At 44.0% G+C, this 23,925-nt stretch overlaps 2 protein-coding genes and 1 pseudogene across 2 annotated transcripts; 1 reads left to right on the top strand and 2 right to left on the bottom strand.

Moving 5' to 3' along the window:
- Positions 1-719: 719 nt before the first annotated feature.
- On the bottom strand, positions 720-3,859 carry LOC116323544 (beta-soluble NSF attachment protein-like). Its single transcript, XM_031743897.2, has 5 exons — positions 3,774-3,859; positions 3,058-3,142; positions 2,704-2,808; positions 2,480-2,548; positions 720-1,821 (listed from the first exon to the last, which is right to left on the bottom strand). The coding sequence occupies exons 1-5, from the start codon at positions 3,857-3,859 to the stop codon at positions 1,669-1,671; spliced, it is 498 nt and encodes a 165-aa protein (XP_031599757.1). The 3' UTR covers positions 720-1,668.
- A 2,056-nt stretch (positions 3,860-5,915) lies between these two features.
- LOC116323543 lies at positions 5,916-12,021 on the top strand (annotated as a pseudogene).
- A 5,128-nt stretch (positions 12,022-17,149) lies between these two features.
- Positions 17,150-22,974, bottom strand: LOC120443234 (cell division cycle 5-like protein). Its single transcript, XM_039621439.1, has 10 exons — positions 22,736-22,974; positions 20,687-20,790; positions 20,357-20,518; positions 20,093-20,220; positions 19,734-19,833; positions 19,463-19,589; positions 19,266-19,357; positions 18,908-19,052; positions 17,996-18,085; positions 17,150-17,304 (listed from the first exon to the last, which is right to left on the bottom strand). Exons 1-10 carry the CDS (start codon positions 22,778-22,780, stop codon positions 17,263-17,265), a joined length of 1,035 nt encoding a protein of 344 aa, XP_039477373.1. The 5' UTR covers positions 22,781-22,974; the 3' UTR covers positions 17,150-17,262.
- Between the last annotated feature and the right edge of the window lie 951 nt (positions 22,975-23,925).

Here is a 23,925-nt window from a genome sequence, read left to right as displayed (position 1 = left end):
GCACAGATGTTCCTCACCACTTGGTTGTGCCTCTCAGTGTATGCGGTCTCAGTTTGCATCTTACAGTCTGGCAAGATGTGTTTGATAGTCTGCAGGGCACCTTTGCACAGTCTGCAACTTGGGTCCTGTCATGTGTGGTAGACTCCTGCCTCTTTGGATGCAGTACTTATGGCCTCTTCTTCTGCTGCCATGATCAGAATTTCTGTGCTGTCCTTTAAGCAGGCCTTTTCAAGCCACTGGTAGGATGTCTTGGCTTCAGCCATTTCCTCTATCAGTCAACAGCACATCACGTGTAAAAGCTTGGTCTTCTATTGCGGTTCCTTTTCCTGTTCTGCATATATACATGAAACAAATATTCTCTGAACACAAAAGCTAAATATGAATCTCCTCATCATTCCTTGTTGAGCTGTGTTGTGTTGCAGAATTCATCTTGGTGTATCCACCTACCTTTGGGAGAAACCTGATTGACTCACTCTCACCTATGACTAAAATCCATTTCAGATCCTAGCTTCCAAAATCTGTAACTGCACCAATACCTACCACGGAGACACAAGTTCTATTTAGGAATGTGCCTATGTTATGTTATTAAAGTGAATGTAGTGTATTTATTTTCCTTTATTTATATTTATTTTCATGAGATATTCTACTTTTTCAGTGTTCTCGTCTTCTGGCCTGTGGTCTGTTTCCATATTCTAAATAAACACCCAGATACTTGGAGCGCTGATGTTTTTATTCAACTCGGTCTCTGAAGTACATATTTACTGATTTCACACAAATGATACGAGGCTACATGTATGTTCTTCACACATTAGCACAACACGGAGAACACTTACAACAACATGACAGTAGACATGCACAAAACAAGGCAGTGACAGGAGTCAGCACTGGTGGCTTACTGTGCCGAACCACCACTGGCCTGAACACAAAGAGCCAACCAATCACAATGGGTGATTTCACTGATTTGACAGGGTGTGGGGATGCGGAGAGGACAGTGAGACAGAGGAGGAGGAGGAGAAGAAGTAAAGGAGAAAGGAGAAGGAGAGAGAGCTGAGGGGCTAATACCTAAAATAGTAAGACAAATCATAACACTGAGCACCATAATAAACAATAAATATGTTCAGTATTGACAATAAATATCAGTAATCTCATAAATAATATTTCTCAATATTGTTTTTTAATAACATATTTTCTTAAATCTCATGTAAGCTGCAAACCTTCCCATCAGATAGTTTCATTTACCTTTCTGGTGTGGACACACACTCTTTCTCTTTCACACACACACACACACACACGCACACACGCACACGCACACGCACACACACACGTTTTCTTTCCACTCTTACTTTTAAGTACAATTCTGTCCAGTGTTATGAGAGCAATACTGCAGGACCGGGAGACACAGGGTGATCTTAAGGTGATTTAAAGGTGATGCTTAGCTCATTGGGGGGGCAGGTCACATGCAGACTGATATGTACAACTGTAAACTCCTTCACCTCCCACCCTCTTTCATCTTTCTGCCTTTACTTTATTCTACTTTTACACATCCATTAAGATACATGCCTGTCTCTTGATCCATCATTTAATCCCCTCCACTCTCATCTTCCTTCTCTCTTCAATGGCCCCTTCCCCTATTCCCCCCCCTTTGTTCTCTCCCCCTTCTAATTGTGTCTATTTCAGGTCTCCAGCGTCCCCCTGGATGGTTTTCTTGATGCGTAGTAACATCGTGGTCAGCCACTGGTCCAGGCGAGACACAAAATCAAACTCCTTCACGGCCTCCGTGAACGCCTCGCTGTTCTGCTCCTCGTGGGCTTCTAGCAGTTTCTGTTGCACAGAGGAGTGGCGAATAGGCGAATGTTCATGGGCAAAAACACACAAATGGCAAATTAAGCTCTGATTAGTAGCAGCAGTGTTTTAATGATCATATTCTGTGGGCTTTGCTTCACATCATAATGTTCTTATGACTATTTACATTAAATACTATTGAAAGAAATCTACATGTTTGATTTCAGTGTCTAAACTTAACTAAAGGTGCGATATCTGAAGACATATCAACTGAAGTTGGGGTAAGGCTGGGCTGTACCTTTGTGTAATGCCAGTTTGAACCACAAGATGGTGCACTAAGTCAATGCAATTGTTATTTAATCACGTAAGTCAAAGATGGAGAGCTACAAAAATATACAAACTTAAATATCAACAAACATTTGAAAACATTTCAATGCATCCACTAATAAACAGCTCCTCACTTTCGGTGAAAAGTTTAGTCTAAACCTTTGCAGAGGTTAAAAACACAAATCACATTTAAATTTTCCAGGAATTTCTTTCATAAATCACTGTCTGCTTGTTGTAAAGAGTGTTTATATTATTTTTCATAAAATTATTGTTTCAGTGTAACAGATTTTATAAACCGTTAAAACATTTACTAAAATATTTATGCAAACTTAGAAAGTTACGTTGAAAAAAACAAGAAAAGGTAATTTACCTTTAACAGTTTGAGCTCTCTGGAGTCTGAGAAGGCTGGAAACATCTCTTCATACTTCTCGATGGCCAACTGAAACACACAGGCGTTAGTGTTAAGGGTACGTGTAAACTGATTTCTGCAATGAACAATTAAGCATGAAACCCGACCCACAAATACATCAGATTCAGTCTGCATGTGTCTGTGCGGACTCAGTGGCTGGCTATAGTTGTTGTTTGTTGTGTTACCTTGGCATTGAGCTCATCTACAATGAAATGACAGAGCGATGCCTTAAAGAAATACTCTTTTGCGTTGTACTTGAGTAGGGGATTGTCCATGGTGCTCATTGCAACCTAAAACACACATGGAGGCACAAACATTAACCAAAGTAGGCAAATGCCATAAACGACCAGTTTTTAAAACCTTCTCTTTAACTTGATACATTTTTACATTTTTGGTCACTCATGCTCTCTTTTGTTACTATTAGTAATAAATTTTGAAATGGGATGAAATATTATAAAAAAGGGTTCTTTTCAAATACAATAATAACTTAACATTATTGCATTTATAAAAGCAAAATGGGTAAAACAATCAGTTGTTACCTGCTCATAGATTTCAATCGCTTTCTGGTACTGTTCCAGCTGAGCGCTGTAGTGTCCGACCTTCAGAAGACATTTGTTAGCTGAGCTGAAAAGACACAAACAAGAAATTTTACTTTAACATCTGCTGTTTCTTTCATACTGAATCTTCCTACAGATGACTGACAGTTTTTTACCCACAGGCTGTATACAAAGCATATTATCCAGCTGTAAAGACCATCAGGCTTGGCTGAGTGAGCATCACTCAATGACCACTTCATCAGTGTCAACAATATCACAGTCACATTTATACATGTACAGTTATACATTTTCCCCTACAAGGGCTATAACCACTGCTTATATTTTAATTACAGATCAGGTTCTCAGTTTTTTCTCACTAATCAGACTAAAGAGTGATCCATCAAACTCCAAGAAACACAACTTTCCCCAAATCAAAAGAAATAAGAGTCCATAACACAAAAATACCAAATAAGCAATAAAATCAGCAACCCCACTTCCAGATTAACCCTCTGTGTAAACTCTTATGTTTTCCCTTGTCCTTTGTTCAGTTGTCTGTAATCATAGTCTGGTTGGTTCCTTCCAAGTTTTCACAAAATGATATACTAGTTTCATAAGTATGCTGATGAATATGGGGTAAATTTAGTAGTTGAACACAATAGGTCTGCAAAAAAATGTATAAAGATAGCATTAACATCCACAGTTAGTTTAAGAGAGAGCACCTCCAGGAGACAACAAAGAGGGGTAGAGAAGACAGAAACTGCCATGGTCCCCGTGTCTCCCTGGCCTGCTCTGTGTTAGGCAACATGTTTTTTTGTTGTTTTATGCTCTCTGTCTTTCGCTCTCTCTCCTCTGTCTGCGGTGAGCTCATCACAGGCTCCTGCCTCTGGCCCACGCACCTGTCTCCAATCACAACACCTGCTGCTCATCTCCTGCAATCCTGAGCACTATTTAAGATGGCGGTTCGGTGCTACTTTGTGTTTTTAGTATTTATCTGTAAATTAATTTGTACCATCTGTGTGTGTGTCTGTCAGGAAGCTCAGAACCTGATGGCTCTGACTAATAGTGATGGCCAAATGAAGCTTTCTGAAGCACTGAAGCTTGTATTGAAAAACGGTTCATTACTCGAAGCTTTTCAACACAGTCCTCTCTGGTGACATCTTGTGTTCAAAAATATGAAGAGCAGCTTGAATCCACAAAATAAAACCAACTGCTTCATAATGATTGCTCACTCTACAGAGTGGAATCCTGTCTGATATTGGGCTGCTGTTGTGTTGCTTTGAACACATATTTTTTGGTGTTTAAAAAAATGTAGTTTATTTGTTTATTAAATAATTTTGACCAGTAAACTTTCCTGGTTTGAACATGCACCATGGTGTGGTCTTTCTTTGCTTGTGACTTCTTGATGTTGGTAAATACAATAATTGAAAAATACCACGTTACATATAACATACATATAATAATGCACATTATGCTGTATGTTTCTGCTGTGAGGTCCTGCCTCCATGTACTTATGCAATTAATCGCTAGATGTATATTTATAAATAAAATTATATTAGGGATTTTTTTCTATACATATTTTTGACCTGGGAGTAGAATTGATTGTGAAATGGAAAGGGAAAATGCTTATGAACTTGCAAATTCAAAACATGATACATTTAAGGTAACCCTTTTTCATTTTTATTCAAGAAGAGAATTAGTTCCACTGTGCGATGGCTGAACCTCTTCCTTTTCGTGGAGATAATTTGTCCTGCCTTAAGGAAAATCCCTTCACATGGCACAGAAGAGGCTGGAGTACAGAAAAACTGGTAGAGATGCAGTTATACAGTCTACCTGGGCTCCACAAACTATCAGCTAAAGAGAATAAATAAATTAAATTGCTGCACATTTTGTAGACTAACATTTTAAGATTATTTTTTTAAATAATGTATCTTTTTATAACATTAAATGTTACGAGTCAAATGGAAGTTTTTCTAAAGTTATTTAATGATATTTATATTATGAAAAGCAGATTTTTGACATTTTAAGTTTTTCCCGTTTTCAGATAAAATAAACACGCACAAAACAAAAGCAAACACCCAGAACACAAAGCTGGAAAACCCACCGACCAAAATCAACTCAAAATACTCCTACACAACAAAACCAAATCTCTCAGTAGAATGATCAGTGGATCGCTATCTGTCACCATCAAAACACTCCACAAATCCCGTGAATGATTCACTTCCTTCCATTTGAATCAGGTACCGAATCAGTTACGTGCGTAATGAAGCTTCGGACGTCACTGGTCACGTGACTTTTGCCAAACGAAGCAAGCGTCGACACAGTGCTTTTGAACCAGTGTGTTGTTTTTTTCGACATACGCTCCGGAGCGTCAGCTTCACGCGGGCCATCAAGGTTCAAGGTTCTTTATTTGTCACATGCATAGTTATACAAGTAGAGGAATAACATTATAAATATATATATATGTATATATAGTATATACATTGGGTGAATGTGCAGTAGAAGCAGCAGCAGGTGAATTCTGTACATTAATATGAATAGACATCTGACTATTTTACAGAATGGACACTATAAACATATTTAAAGTTAAAGGAAGTTAAAGGAATTGAGTGTCTGGAGGAGAGTCTCAGTCAATTATAGATGATGTGAGATGGCGGTGTGTGTGTGTGTGGGGGGGGTGTTGGTTTAGGGTCCGGATGGCTTGAGGATAGAAGCTCTTCTTGAGTCTTTCTGTCCTTGCCCGGATGATGCGGAACCTTCTACCAGATTGTAGAAGTTGGAACAGTTTGTTGCCAGGATGGGACGGGTCCTTCAGTATCTGCGTTGCTCTAGTCCGGCATCTCCTGATGTAGGTGTCCTGAAGTGGGGGGAGAGCAATCCTGCAGCAGCGTTCTGCTGTACGGATCACTAACATCGACACCCCTCTGAAGGGAGGCCTCAACACCCCGCTGCATGAGAGCGACTTCAGTGGAGTGACGCCCAACACTGTTCTCAGTACACCATTCAGGTAAGAAACCTTTAATAAGGTTTACACTCTGTCATGTAAATAGAGTACTGAATTCATTTTTTAAAAATTTACTCTGCATCAAGATGTAATAAACACAAGTGTCCTTTGTAAAGGCTCTAACAAAAAACCAGATGCTATTATCCTTTTACATTTTGTAAACAGCCTCAAATGTTGTGTCAGATTTGTTGAGCTACATTTGTTGAATGTGTGGTGCACTATTCCATGTCGCAACCATTTTCACCAAAGAGAAAGGATTTTCTATACTTGTTCCTATACAGTTTCCTGATTTCAATAATTTTGTGTATTTCAACTACAACAGAACTCCTGGTCCAGGTCAGGGGTCAGATGGCATGACACCTCAAGTCGGAGGTGCGATGACTCCACGTGTGGGAGGGACTCCAGGTTTAACTCCCGGCCGTACACCACTGAGAGACAAACTGAATATTAACACAGAGGAACAACTGGCTGACCCTGCATATGCTAAACACATGGTAAAATAAAAACACACTAATACATATATGTGAATGCACAACAAACAGATTTGTAATGATCGGTTCAGAATCTGTGTAATGTGCCACAAATCCTGAATGTTGCAGAAAAGTTCCAAGTTTTCTGTTCTTGTGTCTTGAATAGAAATTAACTACAATGAAAAAAATCACAGCTTTAAAGTTTTGGCAGCAGATGCACATTTTGTGTGTTAAGAAAAAAACAACACACCACAGAATGAGTTACCTGCTGTTCTTCCGTTCACAGCAAAGGGAAAGCTTGCAGCACCTGAGACAGGGTCTGATGTCACTTCCTGTCCCTAAAAATGACTTTGAGATCGTTCTTCCCGAAAACGCTGAGAAAGAACTCGAAGAAACTGAGATGGGATTCATAGAAGACTCTGCAGATGTAGAAGCATGCAAGCAAGTGCGTCCACAACCATACACACACACACACACACACACACACACACACACACACACACACACACACACACACACACACACACACACACGTACGTAGTTTGAATAAGATATATCAAACAGGTTCACTTTATGCCATTTTCCAGGCTCAACGAGAAGCTGAAAGAGAGAAGGAGCTGAAAGAGAGAAGGAGCTGAAATTGCGGCACACTGCTGTTCAGAGGAGTCTCCCCAGACCTACTGAGGTAAAATCACTACAATAAAATAATTTTATATAAAATGAAGGAAAATGTGTATTTGAATGTAATCACCAAATCTTTTAGAAATCAAATCGAGCAAAGAAAAAACTAATTTCGTCTACTTTAGCTGGAATTAAACGGATCCAGTTGTGCTTATGATCCTCCGTGTCTGCAGGTAAACGAGTCTGTTCTCCGTCCCACCTCCATGGAGCCACTCTCTGACCTCCAGCAGGCTCAAGAGCTCATCAAACAGGAAATGATCACCATGCTGCATTTTGACTGCTTGCATCACCCTTCAGCCAATGCTGCCAATCAGCTGCAGCGCGGCAAAACCCGAGGCCCCACGTCTACGTCTAACAACGCGTCACATATTGCTTACCTGGAAAAAACCTCCTACAAGCCAATTGGCACAGAGGAGATGGAACAGGTAACCCGGCAGCACTGATGTCTCTGCTATAAAAAAAAGAAGTCCCTTACACCGTTTACTCTCAGTAATTCTGTTTACCTGTGTCAACAAACAGGCAAGTTAGTCCTGGCAGCAGAAATGGAGGTGGTGAAGGGAGGTATGGGCCACGGTGACCTCAGCATGGAGGCTTACAGCCAGGTGTTACGGCTGTCGCCGTGGGTTGAGATTATGCTATGCAAATGTGACTGTGCAGGTGCGCCTCCGGGAGTGGTGGATCCTGAGGACGGTCCACCAGGATTGGATGCTGCCCTGGAGGCGAAGTATAAGGCGGCACGATTCAAGACGGTGCTGGTTCTGCTCCCCGTGACTGGGTCTAGCCTTCGAGCTTGATTTTCTGGTCCTTATGAGGTGGATCGGAAACTCAGCGACACTAAGTACGTCATTAAAACGCCAAATCGGAAGCGAAAGTTGCGTGTGTGTCATGTTAATATGCTCAAGCGCTATGTGTCTGAAGAGCCTGCCACTGGTGTTGTAATCTGCTCTGTGGCGCCCCTTTCGGTGTGTGTGGGGCCAGCTGAGTACCACCCACAAGAGGATGGTTTGATGGAGAAGAGTGGCTGTATGCCAGGGGCTCAGTTGAGGAATTCCGAAATGTTGGCAGCTTTGGAGTCCTCTCTCTCTCATTTGCCACTCCCTGCTCGCACGGATGTCCTAGCGTTGGTGACAGCTTACCAACCTCTGTTTTCTGACCACCCTAGGCAAACATCTGTGCTGTGTCATGACATCACGGTGGAAACTGACAGGCTGATAAAACAGCACGCTTATCGTGTAAACCCCACAAAGCGAGGCTTGATGCAGCGCGAGGTTGAATACCTTATTGAGCATGGTCTTGCCATTCCCAGTCATAGCGCATGGAGTTCGCCTTGTATTCTGGTACCGAAAGCAGACAACACGCCCCGCTTTTGCACAGACTTTCGAAAAGTGAATGCGGTTACGAAGCCGGATTCGTTTCCGCTCCCGCGGATGGAGGATTGCCTCGATCGTGTTGGCTCTGCGCAGTTTGTTACAAAGTTGGACCTGTTGAAGGGGTACTGGCAGGTTCCATTGACACCCAGAGCTTCAGAGATCTCTGCGTTCGTAACGCCCGATCACTTCCTCCAGTACACAGTGATGCCTTTCGGATTGCGTAATGCGCCTGCAACGTTCCAACGCCTTATGCAGCAGGTGCTGTGTGGAGTGTCTCGGTGCGAAGCATATTTGGATGATGTTCTCGTTTATTCTTCTTTGTGGCCTGAACATCTGGCGACACTTTCAGAGGTGTTTCGGCGATTCAACGACGCCTCCCTCACGCTCAACCTCTCTAAATGTGAGTTTGGGAAGGCTACTATTACCTATTTGGGCAAGCAAGTGGGACAAGAGCAGGTGCGACCTGTGACCGCAAAGGTGCAGGCCGTGGTGGACTTTCCGGTACCACAAACTCGGCGCGCGTTGCGTCGGTTTCTAGGCATGGCCGGGTTCTATCGGGGGTTTTGTAAAAACTTTTCGGATGTGGTGAGTCCTCTAACTGATCTAGTCAGCCCCTCAAAGCCCTTTGTGTGGTCTGCTGCATGCCAAGCCGCGTTCAGGTCGGTTAAGGCGTTGTTGTGTAGTGCGCCGGTACTTGCAGCGCCTGACTTCGCTCGCCCATTCAAGTTGGAAGTGGACGCTAGCGCGTCTGGTGCGGGGGCTGTCTTGCTGCAAGAGAGCGAGCAGGGGGTCGATCATCCTGTTTGCTACTTCTCTAAGAAGTTTCATAAACATCAGCGCCATTACAGCACTATCGAGGAGGCGGCTCTTGCCCTGTTATTGGCTTTACAGCACTTTGAGGTGTATGTTGGATCGACAGTGTTACCAGTACAGGTGTTCACGGATCATAATCCGCTGGTGTTTCTGTCTCAGATGCGTAATTCCAATTGATGCGCTGGTCGCTGCTGCTGCAAGACTTTAACCTACAGCTCCACTACAAGAAAGGTCAGGATAATGTGCTGGCCGATGCTTTGTCTAGAGCCCTGGAGTTTTCCCGTTGAATTGAACATGTGGTGGGATGTTAATTCTTGGGGTGTGGGGGTGTTACGGCTGTCGCCGTGGGTTGAGATTATGCTATGCAAATGTGACTGTGCAGGTGCGCCTTCGGGAGTGGTGGATCCTGAGGACGGTCCGCCAGGATTGGATGCTGCCCTGGAGGCGAGGTGGCACGATTGAAGACGGAAGCCATCCATCCTCGGTTTTACCCCAACCGGCGGGGGCTGCGACATGCCCTATGTGGTTTTGCTGGTCCAGGAGGAAGTAGGGGTGGACCGCCTTTTCTGTTGGGCACAGTTTTCTCATGTTTAGTTAGTTAGGGAGGTAAGTGACTGTTGTTTTGTTATGTTATTTTGGGGCTAGGTAAGTACACGCTCCCGTGAGTTAGTTTCCCTTTTTGTTTGTTATTTTGGCCTAGGTCCACCCCGAAGCCTGAGTGACTCCTATGATCTCTTTTCTTTGGTGTGTTTGTAAATAAAACTGTTTTATGCTTAAGTTATGGTGTGATGTGCTGCTTCGGGTGGAGCAGGGGATGGATCACTCTTCTGTGTTGCGATCGGGTTTCCTAGACCGGCCGTAACACAGGTGTGGGAGGAATGCTACGGACAGGTGAGCACCCATGGACCAAAAACTGAGAAGTCAGAGAAGCATAAACAGGTGTAGAGATTTGTTACCACCTTTTGGTCAGTATATTTGTCATATTTCTAAATTAGAAGCTTCTAGTGTGTAGAAATACACATGGATGGAGTAGAGTGTAGTGCAGTCTAACCCAACTAGTTATTACGCACCCAGTCTGCCTTTGATGGCACACAGCTGAGGTGTTGACTCTCGATCATTCTCCCCGAAGCTTAAGTGTTTTGAAGTGAGTTTCCTGAGGTGTGCAAGTCCACTGTGATCTAAAACACAGTCTGGGCCTTGTGTGATTCTGTATCTTCTGTTTTTCACCCCCCACCTCCCCACTGGAATAATATGCGTTTCAGCAAATTGGGGTAATACCAATTTTCTCATGCTATACTTGAGCAGTCCAAGCTCTACTGAAGTAACAACCTAAACCAAAGGAAGAATATACAGCAGTGAGGATGCATCTAAAGCAGAGTAGGCTTGCTGTGTGCCACCTTTAACAATATGCATTACAAACACTTCTTTATGGCATGTGGGGAAACTGTTGTACTTGTGATCTCACAAAATTGGTACCAATTAAATTTTTTTTTGCCTGTTGTTGAAACTGTTAATATTATCTGCATCTGCACAGGTGCTGTATCTGCCTGCTCGGAAAAGGTACACCAGAGCAAACCTGGCATCCAAGAAAGACCGTATTGAAAGCCTGGAGAAAACGCTAGATGTGAGAATGCACACAGAAAAAGCTCTCAAACTTGACTCTTTCATCTTTTTGAGCTCTGGTCTAAACACTGACATCTCTGTATCTGTGGACCCTATAGGTGAACCGTGGTCACATGACAGCGGAGGCCAGGAGAGCAGCTAAACTGGAGAAGAAACTGAAAATCCTGCTTGGAGGATTTCAGTCCAGAGCACTGGGGCTCCTGAAGCAGCACAGCGAACTCTGGGAACAGGTACTGAACACATTTTCATTGGACTGACAGGTTGTTTTGTCACAGGCTGTAAATTATTATGGCGCCTGAAAAGGTGTGCAAGTCAGTGTCATAGTTTCTATAACAATCATGTTATTCATAATGTGTCCACCAGGTGGAGCAGGCAGCCACAGAGCTCCAGACCTTCACTCAACTGAAGAAACAAGAAGATACAGCCATTCCCAGGCGCCAAGAGGTAAGACATTACACACACACAAACCTGTGTATCACAGTGCAAGGTGTCTCCTCTGCTTTTGTTCTATTGGTCACACAAAATTAGTAACTTTAAGTCTTTGAAGGTTAGAAATTAAATAACAGACCACTTGCAGCACTACACGACCACCCAAATAAAAAGTGGGGTTAAAATTATCCAGTTTAAAAGCAGCAGTGTAACTGAGGTTATTAAAAAAAGCTAGTTAACACATCTCGCTGGTGTTTACAAGTGTTCAACTTGTGTTTCAGGCTCTGCGGGAGGATGTGGAGAGGCAGATGGAGAGAGAGAAAGAACTTCAGCAGAGATATGGAGAGCTGCTGCTGGAGAGGGAGTCGCTGCTCAACAGTGCTCAGAAATACTGAGCAAACTCAACACAGACATCGATATTGAACTGACCGCCGCCGCGAGTGTTGAACCTTTTAATTTTCCGCAGCAAATCCTACAGATAAGCCCTCCTCCATGTGCTCATGTTGTGAAGATGTCACAGGCTGAGTTTTCAGCATGCTCAGTGGTCCTTTGTGTTTCTGTATTAGTGACCAATAAAGTTTCTTTTTAACATAACAGTATCACTGGGTATTTGCCTGGGGTAGGTTTTTTTTTTTTTTTTTTTTTGTCCCGTTTGGATCTTTAGCCATCAGAATTGATGTCTTAAGGCCAAGAAAGATGCCAAGCGGATTTATTTTACCAAGTGGATCATCATGGCCTTGCCATATTGTTCCATTTGATTGACCTTTATTATAATTATGTATTTTATTTTCGGGACAGACATGACTGGGGGATAGGACAGGGAGAAAGAATAAAAGAAAGAGGGAGAGAAAGAGAACCAGCGGGGGAAAGAAAGAAAAACAAAACTTCTGGATCACCTGTATGGAGAAAAAAAACAGAAGAGAAAGCAAAAAAAAAAAAAAAAAAAGAGCAACATAATAAAAACAGCACCATCACAATAAACTAGATAGCAGTAGATAACAGTAGATACTAATTATTAAACGATATTGTGCAGCACGCAAGATGGACAGCGCACGCTGGCCGTTTCTCAATTCTCAAGTACGCGAGTACGTACTCGCGTTCTCGGTGAGTACGTACCCGCCGAGAACGCGAGCACGGACTCGCGATATGTACAATTGGAACACCTGCATACCGGAGTTTTTACTGCCGTCCCCTCTTAATTTAACTGAGTAACATGTTATGAAGCTTAACTTTAATCACAGCCAAACCGGTTTACTCAGGAACAAATAAAACACTGAAATAAACCAAACATTAACATTTAGAAGTGATCTAAGTGACTTATATATCATTTCTAACCTCAGTAGTGAAACCTCTATTAATAAAAATAGTGTACATGTACATACGTGTACATACCTTAATAAAAACAAGCAGGTGAGATGTTAGAACGCTTTTATTTCTATTTTAGTGGACACTCAATACTATAGACAGCTGCTGGGGTTTCTTTAACCTGAGTACTGAGTAGTGAGAAGACCGCGAGGCGGGGGGGGGGGTTGAAAATGATGTGCCGGGAGTCCGCTGTTGAGTTTTGGACGAAATGCATTCTGGGATATTTAGCTGTACCAAGTCCACACCGATGCATGCTCGATAAAACGGGCGGAGCGAGAACACATCAGGGACTTTTTCGCGTTCTCGGCTTGATGCGTACTTCGAATTGGAACAGTACTTGGTCTCCTTTTTTTTTTTTTTTTTTAAACCTGTCCCGTTTGGTTCTTTTGCCATCAGAATTATTGTCTAAAGGCGAAGAAAGATGCCCAACGGATTTACTTTACCAAATGGACCATCCCAGCCTTGCCGTAATGGTCCATCTGATTCACCTTTTATTGTTTATTTTATTTTCACTTGCTGAATACGGGACAGACTTGACTGGTGGAAAGAAAGGGGAGAAAGAAAGAAAGAAAGAGGGAAAGAAAAAAAAAAACCTGAGAAGAGGGACGGGGAAAAAGGGCAAAAAACAAAAACCAACAGAATAAGCAGACAAAAAAAAATACATATCGATCACCTGGATCACCTGTTGAGAAAGAAAAAAGAAAGCAAGCAGAAGAAGACAAGAGTAATAAACAAGATCACAATGATATATGGGAATATGACAGTAAATACTAAATATTAAACATTATGGTGCAGCACGTGAGATCGACAGCGCACAGTGTGCTTTGAGGTAGGAGCCCAAAAGGGTGTAGTTTGTGTGTGTGATCACCCGTGTGTACACCTGTGAGCATGAACGCGCTTGTTTTTAAAAGGTTCCTTCATGTAATGATCTGCTAGAGGGTGTGGGGGGCCACTGCCCCGACCTCCAGGGCATGAAGCAGGTATGGAGGAGATCAAAACTCCAGACATCCAGAGGCCCCCAGAACACAAGAGACCAAGGAAGACCAACAGAGGGGCAGCAGCCACTATCCCAGAAAGAGCTGAGGAGAGTCCCAGATGAGGGGTCACTCAGCAGCCGCGGAGCAGAAGCCAGGGGGTTGCAGTGACGTGCCCGTGAGCTCCGCCGGCAGCCAGCTGTGCCTGAGTGACCGAGCCCGGGCCGAGAGGCCGAGGGCACCCCATCCCAGTGGCCCGAGCGAGCCCCAGGCTCCGTGCCCGATAAGCAGCCACCAAGGAGTGAGCCGGTGGGTACCTGGGCGCCACCCGGACACAAAGAACCACCAATGCACCGATGTCTGAGGGGCGTCTGCCACCGGCAGGGGAAGGTGGGGGAGATGGGCCTCAAACCTTGGAGGGCCTGAGATGTCCCCAGAGAGGTGGGGTCTGACACCCAACCTGACATATAGACACAGACAAACTGGCACACACAGATACAAACATCTATTCCCACCCTCATGCTCTCAACACTCACCCAACGTGGAGACAGACATAGAGAGACACTGTACACACAATCACACTCCCCAAGCGTACTCTAAGCCCCGGGTCTAGGTACCCTTGCCCCTGGAGGGGGAAACTGCGCCCAGACCCAGGTGGTGTTACCCTTTTCCCTGCGGTGGAGAAGCAGACCGCCCAGACTCCGCAGCTGCAGGAGGCCCCACATTCCAGACCCCAGTCGGACGGCCAACTCCTCCTCCTAGCCCCCCGCTCCAGCAGGCCGCAGAGAACGGGGTGTAGGAAGACTCAAACCTCCTCCACCCGCTCATATGTAGTGTTGATGTATGTGTGTTCTAAGGTGCATTTAAAACCCAGGAGGGCATGGAGCTAACTGCCAGAGCAGCAGGTAAGCGTATAGCCCTCCTGCTAGCCCTCAATGTCTACGTGTATTTAAAATTGAGAGGTGGGCAGCGACGCCAGGGGTGAGGTGTACACCCTGATGGTGATTGGAATCCGTGTAGCGTGCCCACCCCCAAGATCCTATATGTATGTGTAATGAGAGTGTGAGTAATGTGAATGTCTAAGTTGTGGGATAAAATTGAGGCAGAGGCAGCCAGAAGGGGACAGAGGGGGATGTCTCCTCTGCACCCCTGGTGACACACCCCTACCCCAAGGCCCTGCATGTGTGGGTGATTGTGGTGGAGCGGGAAGAGGGAGGCAGCTGGAGATGGGGAGGGAAGGAAGGGAGGGGCAAGTGACCCCTCCCTGGGGTCAGCTCCCCCGCTGACCCCAGTAGGCACCCCCATACTCTGCAACCCGCCAGGGAAAGGGGGGCCCAGGCCCATCCAGACCGGGGCCCAGTGGAGCAGCGCCTCCCGGCCCCACAGAGCCCGGGACAGTCCACCTGACCCCACCACAGAGAAAACTGCACCCACCCCATCATCCACTCATCTTCCAGACTACACAAGACAATAGACGCCCAGGCTGAGATCTTCCTCCACCTCTCCTGTATCTCCCCCTCCTGCAGAGAGAGTTCCTGAAGAGAGGAAGGCTCCTGCAGGATGTGACAACCTCCCCCACCAGTTGAAGAGCCCCCCAGGTGGTTCGATGCACAGGCGGCACCCTGCGCCAGGACTGGGCCCCCATACACCCACCCGCCCACAACCCCGGCAACACACCAACCAGGACCCAAGCCCCTGAGGCTTGGCCAGGGCCCCAGCCCAGAGACGGAGTGCCCCCAGAACCTCATGCCCATCCCAGACCCACCCAGGGGCAGCCAGGCTACCAGGTCAGTAACCCACGTCCGTCAGCACAGACCCTCCCCTAGCCCTGCTGCACGCAGCCACGAGGAAACCGTCACCTAAGAGCCAACAGAGCCCCTAATTGGCCATGACCGCTAGTACTTGGTCTCCGACTGATGACGTATCACGAGTACACGAGAACGCAAGTATGCACAAGTACGCATATTGAGAAACGCCCAATGTGTTTTGAGGCAGCAGCCAAGAAAGGTGTAGTCCGCGTCTGTGAACACCCGTGTGCATACCTGTGTGGATCAGCATGCTTGTATTCCAAAGGTTTCTCCATGTAACAATCTGCTAGGGAGTATGGGGAGCCATAGCCCCGTCCCCCAGGGCATGAAGCAGGTATGGAGGAGGTCCAGGCCCCAGATATCCAGAGAACCCAGGGTACGAGGACCCGAGGAGGACCACCAAAAGGGGGGGAACCGTGCCACCCTCCTGGGAAGAGCTGAGTAGAGCCCCAAACGGGAGGTTACCCAGCAGCTACGGAGCAGAGGCCAAAGGGGGTTGCAGTGGCGTGCCCGCGGGCTCTGCCGGCAGCCAGCTGTGCCGGAGAGGACAGAGCTTCAGGCCCAGAGGCCTGAGGGCACTCCATCCCCTGGAAGGGGCCCAGCCGGGCCACAGGCGCCAGGCCCCGCCCATCGGCCACCAGGAGTGAGCTGGTACATACATGAGCGCCCAGCCCCAGTTGACAAGGACCACCAACACACCAACGTCTGAGGGCATCAGCCACTGGCAGGGAGTGTGGTGGGGGGAGATAGGCCTCCGTACTTTGGAGGACCTGAGATGTTCCCAGAGAGATTGAGTCTAAGACTCAACCTGACATATAGACACGGACGAACAAGCGCCCGCAGACACAAACGTGCATTCCCACCCCATATACACAACCAAATACTCGGCACTCACCCAACGTGTAGACAGACACAAATAGACACTGCACAGACAGTCACACTCCCCAAACATACTCTATATCCCAGGTCCAGGTACCCCCGCCCCGAGAGGGACAAGCCGCACCTAAACCCAGGAGATGTAACCCTTCTCTCTGGGGTGGAGGCAAGCGGACCACCTCCTTATCTGCAGTAGCAGGGAGGCTCCGCATCCCAGACCCCAATCTGACGGCCAGCACCTCCTCCCAGCCCCCCAGCCCTGGTGGCTAACAGAACTGGGGTGAGTGAAGACCCCAAACCTCCCTACGCCCGCGCATGTGTAGTGTTGCTGTGTGCTGTTCTAAAGTGCATTTAAAACACAGGAGGGCATGTTCGTGCTTCCTGCCAGAGAGCAGCACGGCTCCTCCCGAAAACCCTTAGTGTCTATATGCATTTAAAATTGAGGGTAGGGCACCAGCGCCAGAGGTGGGTTGGAATACACCGACCATCCTCTGGATGCTGTAAAATGTGCCCACCCCCAAGGCCCTATATCTGTGTGTTATGTGAGAGTGTGAGTAATGTGGATGTCTAGGTTGCAGAATAAAATTGAGGCACAGGCTGCCTGGGGTAGATTTTTGTCAAGTGCAACAAACAGGAAAGTTTAATGTATTATAAGAAAACTACCTTGGGTCTGTAAAAATCAATAAACCATGAATCTGACACCGGCTTACTGAAAAGTTTTTATTACAATAGAAATTGAAAAAAAAAAAAAAGTATAGAATAAAATCCAAGAATATGCCTAAAATAATTGATACGTCCTCAGCAGGTGAGGTAGGTCATCCCACTCCTGGCATAGGCACTCTGCCAGAGAGAGAAGATGGACGGCATGTTGTTCAGTAGGAAAAAACACATTTAAATTCCTGTCCAGAGTGTATTTCTGACACAAGGTACAGAGATTTGCTTCAAATAACTTGATTTTTTTTTTTTTTTTTGGGGGGTCTGGTAATAACTGGTTTGTTTAGCAGAGTGTTCTTTTCAGCGGTTCACAGACTCTTTCTTGTGACAACCAAAATCACAAACATGACTAGTTAGTACCAAAAAAAGACCCAAAGGTTTGTTTAAAATAATATAAAAATACCTCCCACAACTCACATTTGAGCACAAAAAAAAAGAAAAAAAAAAGATGGCTGTGGGAAAATCCCACCTTTGTTTTGACAACAAATTCACGAGCAAACCAAAGTATGCTGACATTTCAAACAATTAACTTTTTTAAATGTCACATTTGCATTCAACTGAACTTTGAATCCTGTTTTACAAAAAGCAAGGATGCTTGTTTTGACTCCGATCAAATTAAAGTTACTGATTCAGCAATCAATAACTTTAATCTTACAGGTTAAGACATGTACAGAAAAAGTAAAACATCTAAACCAACCCTTTAAATTAAGAGTATAGTATGCAGTAGTTATACGACTTTTAACCTATGAATTTTTTTATTTTTTTAAAAAAAAGAAGAAAATCAGCTGTGGAAAAGAGTTTCTCTTTGTGTACATACTGTGTGTCTGTAGTTGTATCTTCTAATAGCCTCTCGGATGTGACAGGGCTGGATCGCTCCGCTGGGAGGCTCCACTGTAGCCGGACAGCTCTGAAGCACAATCATGAGTAATAAGTATTAATGCAAATACAACAAAGGACACAATGGAATGTTTTGGATGTTTCCTTTAGTAACGTGAAGTTTTCCATGAGCTGAAAAGGGTCACCTTTGTCTTGTGTGTTTAGAGCCTTACATTTTGCAATTGGCAATAACATCAGTTATTATGTATATTAAGAAAATTGACAGAGTAGATACTCTACATCTGCATGAAGACTTTCTCCTAAACATTTGCTTAAAGTCTGACTCAAAATTAGTACAATCAAGGGATTCATACAGCAAAATGTTTGTTATTGTCAGAGCATTTATTCATTATTCATCATAAGTCCTTCTAAAAATATGATCAAGCAAATAAATGTACAATAAATCACAACAATTACTGGCTACTTTAGTTGTACCTGGCGTCCAAACTTTAGACCTATTTAACCCAGACACTCTTGCTTTGATTCAGGACTATTAACAACTGTTTTGATCTCTAGAATTATACTGAATCTCTGTTTCATTTAAAATGAAAACCACTGGTTTGGGATCATACCTGCAGTGACGCTAGTGACTTCTCTGACAACATCCATCATACAAAACAAACATTTATGCACCAGATACTTAATAATAATTTACAAATTAAAAAGGATGTTTTACAGGGTGTATTTGTGCAGCCAAAAGCCCCTTAATCCCCCAACTTTGCGGCATCCTTTATTCCACGGTCGTATTGATGACGATCTTTTGTTAAGCACACTTTATATAGATCCCATGTAAGGTTGTTATGCCATTGTGAGGCATACATATATATATATATATAAAAAAAGAAGTGGTTACCTGTGGTGCGGGTAACACTAGTTTGGAACGTTTTTTGGTAAACTCAGCCACTCCGCTGGTCTGCAGGATGGCAGACGGCAAGTCACTCTCCTTCTTCTTCTTTATCTTCTGTTTATCTTTCTTCCTCTCCCTCTTTTCAGTCTCACTATAAAAAAAACACAACAGGGCTTATGAATGGATGAAGACAAAAAAATTTGGAACACATTTTGATCCTTATTATTTATATTATATAACATTAGCGTGACAATCTCATGCCTTCGCTGGGAGAAGCCAAGAACCAAGGAAAATATTTAAGTGACATAAACAAGGAACCTTGTTAGCATACAGAAAAGCACCAGTAGTTTAAAGTGATACTAACTTGCGTAATTCTCCATCCAAGTGCTGCTGTCTGAGCCTCTTGAAATTAGGCTCCTGAGCATCATACTGCTCCATGCTGGTGTCATAGAAACCCTTAAAGTAAACAAAAGACAACAATTACTACTGTAAGATTAAGTTAATCTCACTGCTGATGTTGTGGGTTATTTTTAAGGATACAACACATAAAGCTGTGGTTACCGGTGCAGGTTTCTTTTCAAAAGGGATTTCAGCATTATAGTCTACTCCTCTCTTCTTCGTTCTCTTCTTCTGAACATCGATTCCTGCTGCTCTCAGCTCTCTGCGTTTCTGCAGAGCAGCCAGCCGCCTACAGTATGACATCAGGAAAAAAAAAAAGAGTCAAATATGATCATTTTATTATTACATGTCAACTGCTCTGTAAGAGGTCCAGTTATGGACCTCTAAGACAGCTTGTCTTAGAGCAATTGTAAAAACATTAAATTAGCTGAACCTGGCTTCCTCCAGCTGTTTCTCTCTGGCCTTCCTCTTCGCTTTCTTGCCCTGGGTGTTGGCCAAACGAGCCCTGGCCTCTGAAAGCATCTCCAACTCATCTACAGACCGATGAAGACAGACAGACAGACACACAAAACAGATTGGTTAGATACCACATATGACTGTTATGATTAATCTTATTTTTAAACGCTGACATGACTCGACTGAAAGTACAACACTGTAGAAAGGAAATTTTTTAAAAATAATTAAATATAAAAATGTACAAGATAACTAGGAAGCAAATCCATTCTTAACATCAGGATACATTCTCTTGTTGGCTCGATAAATCTGACAGCATCTGACAGTGTGTTTTTGTACCTTCGTCCATATCCACAGGGTCAGGTCTGGCAGGTTTTGTTTCAGGATTGGGATCAATTTCTCCTGGTTTCAACTTTCTGGGGTCATCTCCCACTTCCTCCTCATTGTCTCTTTGAGCTGCTTTGTCCCTGAATAAAACACAAAATGCATCTCAATTACAAATCAGCAATGATTAGCAACAATGAATGCTCCTGGACATACAAGGTGAAAAGCCACAGAATTACAAAACATAGTGAATAAATGTGTCTTTAGAGATAAACATACAGCAGGTATTCGTAGTGTTCCAGACACTGAGCAGCAGTCCTTCCTATGATAGGAGCAATGGTCCTCCACTGGGTGGGCATCAGCTTGGCCAAGTGAAGCAGCTTCTCCTCCTCTTCTCTGGACCATTCTGTTTTCTTGATACTGGGGTCCAACCACTCGTACCTACAGACAGAAACAAAGCGAGAGGAGAAGGTCTTTATTTCGCTCTTTTTAAAGAGAGATTTGAAAGCTAAAAAAGAAAATCACAGACAGAAGAAACAAACAATGTATGTAGAAGTTTAATTAATCTCATGTTTTTGACACATCACACATCTCTGACTCAAAACTCACCATCGGGCTTTACACTGTTTTGCAGACTTTCGGTGCAGCAGGGAGGCGATACGGGACCACTGGTTTTTCCCATATTTCATTACAGCTGCCTTGAGGATCTCATCCTGAATAAATTTTTTTTTTTAAAAAGGAACAGATGTCCATAAATTAAATGGATGTGCTGAATAACAAATGATTTAATAAGACTAAACATGTCAAAATCTTTTATCCTCAATCCGCAGTGGGCTGATTCATTTTCATCCCAGTGCTGAAATACAATTATATTATCCCCTATCTTTTGCTCACTTATAAACATTTATGAAGTCTTGTGGTTTGTTATTTTGGCCATCTAGATTGCCAAATATTCGCTAACTGTAAACATGTATCTCCAAAAGTTGAATCTGTTCATCTGGACGTAGCGTTTTGTGGGAGAAATGTTTCGTCACTCATCCAAGTGACTTCTTCAGTCTCAGCTGACTGCAGGTTTCCCCAAACCTTACAAACAGTACATTTGCATAATGACTGAAACCAGCCCACTGAAGGAACAATGGGCTGTGAGGTCAGTTCCTTAATCATAATTATGCAAATTCCCATGACCATTGATCAACAATCACTGACCAAAACCCACTGATCAAAGAACACTGATCAATGGCCATGAGTACCATTCACAGAGAAGATGGCGAAAGATGTACCCTTAGGCCCCCTCCTCGATTCAGAGATGGTCTTTCACTTTTCACGTAAATGGCCTCCTTGACTCCGCGCTCAAACCAGCGTTCTTCCCTGTCCAGGATGTGTACATCCTCATCGTTGAAAGAGTGTCCACTGGCCTGTAGGTGTAAATAAACTGCAGAGTCCTGGCCTGACGAGGTAGCTCTTCTGTGTTGTGCCATCCGCCGCCAGAGGTTGTTTGGTTTTCCCAATGTATAAATCCTGGCAATCCTCCTGGCACTTAACAGCGTACACTATGTTACTCTGTTTGTGTCGGGGACCCGATCCTTGGGTGGACCAGTTTTTGGCGCAGCGTATTTTGGGGTTTAAAAGCCACAGAGACCCGGTGTTTGAGAAAAAATGCGTCTCAACTGCTCCGATACTCCTGACACATATGGGATCACTACAGGTTTTCGCCTGGGCAGTGGTTGTCCTTCTCTCCTGGATCGGCTGGAGCTTTCTTTTAGGTGCCTTCCAGCTTTGACAAAAGTCCAGCTGGGATAACCACATTTACTCAGGGCCTTCTTGATGTGCTGTTCTTCTGCCTCCCTGGCCGCTGTGTCTGTGGGGATGGTGTTCGCTCTGTGTTGTAGCGTCCTGATGACACCCAGTTTGTGCTCCAGTGGATGATGAGAGTCAAACCTTAGATACTGGTCCGTATGTGTAGGTTTACGGTACACGTCAGCTTTTAGATGTCCCCCATTACTGATGGAAATCTCACAGTCTAAGAAGGCTAACCTGCCACTTTTCATATCCTCCCTGGTGAATTTGATGTGTTGGTCCACCGAGTTAATGTGATGCGTGAAATGTAGTACGTCCTGAGATTTGATTTTCACCCAGGTGTCATCCACACCATTGATCAGTGTTCTTTGATCAGTGGGTTTTGGTCAGTGATTGTTGATCAATGGTCATGGGAATTTGCATAATTATGATTAAGGAACTGACCTCACAGCCCATTGTTCCTTCAGTGGGCTGGTTTCAGTCATTATGCAAATGTCCTGTTTATAAGGTTTGGGGAAACCTGCAGTCAGCTGACACTGAAGAAGTCACTTGGATGAGTGACGAAACGTTTCTCCCACAAAACGCTACGTCCAGATGAACAGATTCAACTTTTGGAGATTTACCTTCCTGGATGATTGAGAATGCATCAAGATGTAAACATGTATGTTAGCTGCGTGCACGCAACTCAACACAAGCACGAAATAAAGTCTTAAACACAGCTGGCGATAATTTAAATAAACTTAAAATGCAACACGGGATAAATTCGTTAAGTGAGTAGCTAGCTTCATGCTAACTCGAGACCATAGGTTTGCTTTCGGAGGTTAGCATCATGCTAACCAAGCTAGCCATGTAAACACGTACCTCAGTGTTGCGCCAGACGCCTCCTTTAATCATAATTCGCGGCATCTTGGCGGCTTCGTTGTATCTCCTCCTTCAGTGAAATGCTATAAGTGATTCTTATCCAATTGTGGTGTTTTGTAGCTTTAGATTAAAACAAAACAAAAATCCAACTACAAACCAAGCGCTGCGAGGGAAAAGGCGACATGCACCATACCGGAAACTCACAACGGGTCCACCAAATGAATTGTGGGTAATTTGGTCGACGAGTAATGACGAAAATTGATGACAGTTTCCTTTACCCCTCCTACCCATCGACTGTAGAAGGAACTTGATTAAACAGACAAAGTCCATGAAAAGCAATCACCATAGCTGATAAGGAGCTCGTCATCAGCCAGTTAGCCGATGACACCACACTCTTCTTGAAGAATGCAAACCAAATCCCTCCAGCCCTTAGTGTGATTAATGATTTCTCTGAGGCCTCTGGTTTATGCCTAAATCTAAGAAAGTGTGAGTTACTAGCAATTAAAGACTGCCCTGCAAATACTATCTGTAATATTTCTGTTAAACAAGAAGTCACATACTTGGGACTGTTGATATCCAAAGACCAAAAATCAAGATGCTCCTCAAACTTCACTCCAATTATACAGAAAACCCTAAAAAAGTTCAACCAGTGGCTGCAAAGGGACTTGTCGTTGAAAGGTAGAGTGTTAATTACTAAAGCTGAAGAGATATCCCGATTAACATATGCTGCTCTCTCCTTACATCTGGATAAGAAAATTAGTAAAGATATTGACCGTATGCTCTTTAACGAGTCAGGTGGGCTTAACTAACGTTTTAGACTTTTCTACTTTAAATAACACTTTCAAAATTAATTGGGCTAAACATTTTCTTAAAAACCCTACCTCTATCTGGAACTTTATACCATATCATGTTTTCTCTCGTTTTGGTGGCTTTAATTTTATTTTAAATTGTAATTACAATGTTGAGAAACTCCCTGTAAAACTTTCATCCTTCCATAAGCAAGTCCTCTTAGCGTGGACCCTCATTTATAAACACAACTTCTCACCTCACAAATACCTTATCTGGAACAACAGAGACATTTTATTTAAAAATAAATCACTTTTCCTGAAAACTTGGGTCCAAAATGGGATCCTATTGGTGGCTCAGCTGGTTAATAAAGAGGGACAAGTACTTACTTACAACGACTTCAT

Source organism: Oreochromis aureus, linkage group 13 (genome assembly GCF_013358895.1).
Source record: "Oreochromis aureus strain Israel breed Guangdong linkage group 13, ZZ_aureus, whole genome shotgun sequence".
NCBI lineage: Eukaryota > Metazoa > Chordata > Actinopteri > Cichliformes > Cichlidae > Oreochromis > Oreochromis aureus.
The sequence above is the reverse complement of the archived record's forward strand: the minus strand, read 5'-3'. Positions and strand labels throughout refer to the sequence as shown.